Source organism: Salmo salar, chromosome ssa19, assembly GCF_905237065.1.
Source record: "Salmo salar chromosome ssa19, Ssal_v3.1, whole genome shotgun sequence".
NCBI classification, from domain to species: Eukaryota; Metazoa; Chordata; class Actinopteri; order Salmoniformes; family Salmonidae; genus Salmo; species Salmo salar.
Genome location: NC_059460.1, coordinates 18417115 through 18423540, shown reverse-complemented (window position 1 = coordinate 18423540; position 6426 = coordinate 18417115). Strand labels below are relative to the sequence as shown.

General features: G+C 39.2%; 1 protein-coding gene and 1 long non-coding RNA gene across 2 annotated transcripts in view; one reads left to right on the top strand and one right to left on the bottom strand.

Annotated features, from left to right (window-relative positions):
* Nucleotides 1-203: 203 nt before the first annotated feature.
* LOC123729051 (uncharacterized) lies at nucleotides 204-905 on the bottom strand. The gene is made up of 3 exons (XR_006760835.1): nucleotides 829-905; nucleotides 429-485; nucleotides 204-347 (listed from the first exon to the last, which is right to left on the bottom strand). It is a non-coding gene; the product is annotated as an uncharacterized lncRNA (long non-coding RNA).
* A 72-nt stretch (nucleotides 906-977) lies between these two features.
* The window catches only part of odad2 (outer dynein arm docking complex subunit 2), a 76399-nt gene continuing 70950 nt past the window's right edge, over nucleotides 978-6426 (top strand). The window contains exons 1-2 of the mRNA XM_014157496.2: nucleotides 978-1059; nucleotides 1374-1634. Of these exons, the coding sequence (XP_014012971.2) occupies nucleotides 1411-1634 (224 nt within the window). The 5' untranslated portion in view covers nucleotides 978-1059; nucleotides 1374-1410. The remainder of the gene's footprint in view (nucleotides 1060-1373; nucleotides 1635-6426) is intronic.

Below are 6426 nucleotides of genomic sequence, written 5' to 3'. Positions count from 1 at the left end.
AGACAATGAGATACACAGTGTTGATTTGCACAAATTGTTGCAGTTCAATCAGCGTAGGAAAGAGGAGGGGGTTATAATCTAATGAAAACATACTCCAGTGTTATCAATCATGGTCTGGGGCACGCTTAGCCAATACGAGGAGCCCATGGTACATACGCAGGGAATAGGGTGCCATTTGGGATGCAACCATGGAGTTTTGGTACCTTTCTGTGGAGGGTGGATCGCCCCATTAACTGTCTGACTCTGAGCTCACTTCTGGAGGCTGAGTGGCCAAAGGAATGGAAGGTTCCACAGTGGTGCACAATCAAAGGTTTAGAGTCTTCTGGTTATTTTCCTTTTGCATCTACCTGAAAAGGAAAAATATGCAATCGGATCTGGTTAATCAACTAGGCCTGGTTTTTGGGTGGCCTACCAGTCTCAAAACATACCAATGCCTTTATCTCACTCTCCTGGATGATTTTTCTTTCTTCTTTTTTTTTGCCAACCTGAAATAATGAAATCATTTCCATACTCAACTTATGAAATTACAGCCAGGTGAGGTGGCTTTTGTTTTGAAAATGAACACTTTTCATACAGTAAGAGGATGTTGCTCTCAATGACTGAATGAATGAAGTCTGAATTACTTTATTTGCTGAGCCAAAATGGGTAAAAATCTACTTCAAATAGACTGTATCCAGTTTGCCCAGAATGTTTGTCTGCATAACACTACAGTGCCAAACCATACAGCAATCCTAGAGGATGTTTCTAAAGAAGCTCTCAAATGTGTGGTTCTGTGGACACTCTACTTTAAAAAATGAACTATTCTCATGAAGGCATACTCAGACTCACGCTGTTCTAAAGCAAATATCACACCAGCAGGCTGCAGGCAGGAAGGAATAGAGTTTTGCGTTTCTGACTAATGTTATTTTTGACCCGTCTCCCGCTATGTTGTTGAGCGGTATCCTAGCAACTGGAGGCAGTGGGGCTTGTCTGTTTCCAAGGAAACCGACTAACTGCTAACATTGATTGGTAGCTAGCTCGGTGTTCTCTAACAAAATAGAAGACAATTTCAAATAGCTGGTAAGTTGTCATATGTAAAAGATAAATGTTTACTGTACACTTACCTAAAACATTTGCAAATTGTTCGTTTTTTTTTTTGTGTATGAAAGCTTCAACACCTTTCAAAAGTTTGGGATATGATGGATGTAAGCAACGCGGGGGTCAGCTGGCTAACTAACGTTACGTTAGTCAATAACCGGCTGTTAACATAGCTAGCTAGCTAGCTAGGTCGATACCGTCTTATCTGCCAGTTTACTATAACTGTAGCAAGCGATTTAATATTTTGTTGACATTTGTTGCTAAAAGTGTAATTGTCACCATTTAATCGACCATAGAGTTTCAGGACTTTGCCAGTCCCACACAGCTGCTACCATGGGGGTAGCGCTGACCAGAGCAGCGCAATGGACCACAGCAAGTTCTGGGACTGGAAAACTGGAGATCACTCCAGTCAACGAGTCTCTGCTGAAAGAGATCCTGGAGTTTGTGGAACAGTTCAGCTCCAGACACCCTCAGGAGGCTAAGCATGTGTTCAAGGAGCCGCTCCAGTGGACTACCTCTTTGGAGGCTTCTGATTTCAAAACAGAGTATGACATAAGGTAATCATGAGGCAAGCTGTGCTGCCTGTGTGCTTGGTGTAATGTTACTGACTGGGGATGTTGTCATGGAGTCTAAACGTATTTTGAGCCCTGCAGCAGGACTCATATTTATGTTCTTGAATGTATTTGTTTTCTGTTCAACTTCAGTAGGACAGGAAACATCTAGACTACTTCATCAGAAAAGTCTGTTATTTTTTTTCCCTGGCTGTCTGCATGTGATTAGTTGTTATTCTACAGTTGGTAAATGGTAACCCTTGCGGGGAAAAAAAACATGATTTCACGTGTGAATTTTCCACGTTTTGCACAAGTGAAATTTTATTTCAGATCTGAAATTCCACATCTGAAATCATGTGAAACCATGTGTTTTTGGAACACTTCACATGTGATGATATTTCATATGTGGATTTTCACATGTGACGATATAACCTTCCAAATACGGATTCATATTTTTTCCCACATGAGATTTCACAGGTGATGCCCTGCAAACAAAAATGTGTCATTAGGATACACACACACGGTATTTTTAACATAGTTGTCAGGTGGTGGTTAACTGGTGCAGTGAATCAGGCGCAGGAGAGCAGAAATGAGTGTACAAGGTATTTAATTCCACGACAGCACCAGTATACAGACAATACTCAAAGTGCGGAGAAATACCGGTAACTCGAAAATAACGGGCGTAAATACATAACCCGGCAAGCATAACCAGCCGAACAGTACCGCCAAGAACAAATCAATAAACATGCACACTAACATGTGGGAAACAGAGGGTTAAATAATGAACATGTAATTGGGGAATAGAAACCAGGTGTGTAGAAAACAAAGACAAAACAAATGGAAAATGAAAAGTGGATCGGCGATGGCTAAAAGACCGGTGACGTCGACCGAACAAGGAGAGGGACTGACTTCGGCGGAAGTCGTGACAATAGTGTTTTCAACTTACATATTTGAAACATTTTGGCATACATTATTCAATTGGGTATTTTTATTTGTACAGTAATTGTTCTTCAACATGTCATCGCCTGGGATTTGAACTCATAACCTATTGGTTCGTTACATTCCGATCTTCTTGCTATGCCACCATGCCTGTGTCAATGACTGATTTCACCTGTCTTTCTACACTTCGGACTTAAGTAAAGTAAATCTCTGCTTAAAAATAAACTCAAGAAAAACCATTATATTTATCTTAGTGAATCAGGAGTAACATTAAAACAGATTAATATGCCTCACCAACAGAATATACAGAAAATCCTCAAATTGCTGAAATAAGTAAATGAAATCAATGATGAGAGAATAGTCAAATCCAGAGGTTGTGAGTTCAAATCCTAGGTAGGGTCATATTGAAAAGTCAGTACTAAGTTATCATGTTACATTTTTTACTCTATTTCAGCAGTTGTACCATTTACTTTAAAACCCAATATCATATCATTCCCTTACAAAAAAATATATTTGAAAATTGCATTTGAGTTGACATTTTCACATGGCAATAAAATAGAGACACGTCAGTTGTTCACATGTGAAACCAGATGTTCACATGTATAACATTTTAAGTTGAAATGTTAACACCACCTTTTCACATGAGAATACCATGTTTTCACCTCACATGTGAATTGCAGATTCACGTGAAATGTGCGTTTGTTTCACATGTGAAATTTGCAGTTTCATGTGAAAAAAATTTCACTTGAAAATCAAATTTGCACTTTCACATGGGAAAATCTACCTCGCATGTGGAATTGCATTTTCACGTGAAAAAACGGTTGAAATGTTGCATTCCCATGTCACATTTATTTCACATGCGATCATGTTTTCACATGTATAGTTTCATGTTATCACACACAGCAAAATGTTCAGTGTTAAATCAACACTGAGAGTGTTATATTTAACACTGGTCCAGTGTCTATATGGGTCCACACTTTCCTCTGTTAAATTAACACAATGCTTATTGTAAAGTCATATTTCCATGAGTGTCTTTTGAGTGAATTACCACCAATGACTGTAGGCAATTTGTTAGTGACAGAGACATGGTTGTTGCATTCATCCATTTCAGTCCTGTGACCTTAACCAAGTGAGATCCTAAGCAAATATGTTATCATTAAAATGTAATTGTTGAAGACAATACAACACATATTTCATACAGCCTTATTTTGAGGGCCTAGATTTACCCTAATACAGTGGCCTGAAACTCATGGTTTACAGGCCATATCAGGCCTGCAAGTCATTTTATGCTGGCTTGCAAAGTGATGAGTAATTCCTATTGGAATCCAGCCACAATGGGGAAATCCAACAATTTATAATTTTTATTCACCTCCAACCTGCATTCAGAATGACTGCTGGGTTGGGAAGAATAAGATATATATATTTTTGATTTAAGCTTTATTTTAACAGGGAAGACATATTGAGACTTAAGTCTCTTTTTCAAATGCGCCCTGTATGATACAACATACAGTGCATTCGGAAAGTATTCAGACCCCTTGACTTTTTCCACATTTTGTTATGTTACAGCCTTATTCTAAAATTTATTAAATTAGTATTTTTCTTCATCAATCTACACACAATACCCCATAATGACAAAGCAAAAACAGGTTTGTAGAAATTTTGGCAAATGTATTACAAATGTAAATAAGGTATTTCTGTTTCTTATAAGTTTTCAGACCTTTTGCTATGAGACTTGAACTTGAGCTCAGGTGCATCCTGTTTCGATTGATCATCCTTGAGATGTTTCTACAACTTGATTGGAGTCCACCTGTGGTAAATTCAATTGATTGGACATGATTTGGAAAGGCACACACCTTGTCTATATAAGGTCCCACAGTTGACAGTGCATGTCAGAGCAAACACCAAGCCATGAGGTCGAAGGAATTGTCCGTAGAGCTCTCAGATAGGATTGTGTTGAGGCACAGATCTGGGGAAGGGTACCAAAACATTTCTGCAGCATTGAAGGTCCCCAAGAACACAGTGGCCTCCATCATTCTTAAATGGAAGAAGTTTGGAACCACCAAGACCCTTCCTAGAGCTGGCGGCCCGGCCAAACTGAGCAATCCGGAACAGAAAGGCCTTGGTCAGGGAGGTGACCAAGAATTCAATGAAGGAACATCTCTGGAGAGACCTGAAAATAGCTCTGCAGCGACGCTCCCCATCTAACCTGACAGAGTTTGAGAGGATCTGCAGAGAGGAATGGGGGAAACTCCCCAAATACAGTTTTGCCAAGCTTGTAGCGTCATACCCAAGAAGACTTGAGGCTGTAATCGCTACCAAAGGGGCTTCAACAAAGTACTGAGTAAAGGGTCTGAATACTTACGTAAATGTGATATTTCCGGGGGGTTTTTGCTTTGTCATTATGGGGTATTGTGTGTAGATTGATGAGAGCATTTTTTTAATTTTAAATACATTTTAAAATAAGGCTGTAACGTAACAAAATGTGGAAAAAGTCAAGGGATCTGAATACTTTCAGAATGCACTTGTGAATATGCACATTATACACAAATATATATTGGACCCATGTCGTCCAAAAAGTTATACTTTTGACTCATCTGTCCATAGAACATTTTTCCAAGAGTTTTGATGATGATCATCCAGACAAACTTCAGTCAACCTTTTGGACGAGATGGGTCCCATTATGTCTGGCAAAAACCAAACGCTGCATTCCACAGTAAGAACCTCATACCAACGGTCAAGCATGGTGGTGGTAGTGTGATGGTTTGTGGGTGCTTTGCTGCTTCAGGACCTGGACGACTTGCCTTAATAGAAGGAACTTACTCTGCATCAGAGAATTCTACAGGAGAAAGTCAGGCCATCTGTCCATGAGCTGAAACTGAAGCGCATTTGGGTCATGCAGCAAGACAATGATCCAAAACACACAATGAAGTCTACCTGAAAATGGTTAAAAAGCAACACATTTGAAGTTTTGAAATGCCCTAGTCAAAGTCCAGACCTAATCCCAATTGAGATGTTGTGGCAGGACTTGAAAAAAGCAGTTCTGCATGCAAGAGTGGGCCAAAATTCCTCCACAGCGATGTGAGAGACTGATCAACAACTTCAGGAAGCATTAGGTTGCATTCATTGCAGCTAAAGGTGGCACAACCAGTTATTGAGTGTAAGGGGGCAATTACTTTTTCACACTGGGGAATTGGGTGTTGCATAACTTTGTTAATTAAGTAAAGAAATATCAATTTGTTTTGTTAGGTTCCATTTATCTAATATTATTTTTTGGTTGAAGATCTGATAACACTCAGTATAACAAATATGCAAAAATAGAGAAAATCAGCATAGGGGGTAAATACATTATCAAGGCACTGTAGATGAAGTTTACAATTTGTTACAGATTGATTAATGGTGTTTATTTAAATAGTGAAGAGAACAGGTCCCAAAATCGACCCCTGTGGTACACATTTATGTACATCAAGAAATGCAGACTTAACCCCGTCAATCACGATGGCCTGAGTTCTGTCACTAAGATAGTCATTAAACCATTCACACGCGTCAGAGCTCAGGCCTATTGAGGACAACTTATTAAATAAAATAGCATGATCAACAGTATGAAAAGCTTTTGACAGGTCCACAAACATGTCATTTAGGTGTCTAAAGCATGGACGATCATTAACAACTGAAGTGGTTGCTGTAATAGTGCTATGCCCAGGTCTAAACCCTGATTGGTTTACATTCAACATACATTTCCCAGATAAAAAAGAGCAAAGTTGTACATTTACCAAGGATTCAACAATCTTAGCTAGACAAGGAAGCCTTGAAATGGGGCGATAATGATGAAGATCACTAATATCCCCGAGTGGCAGCACAA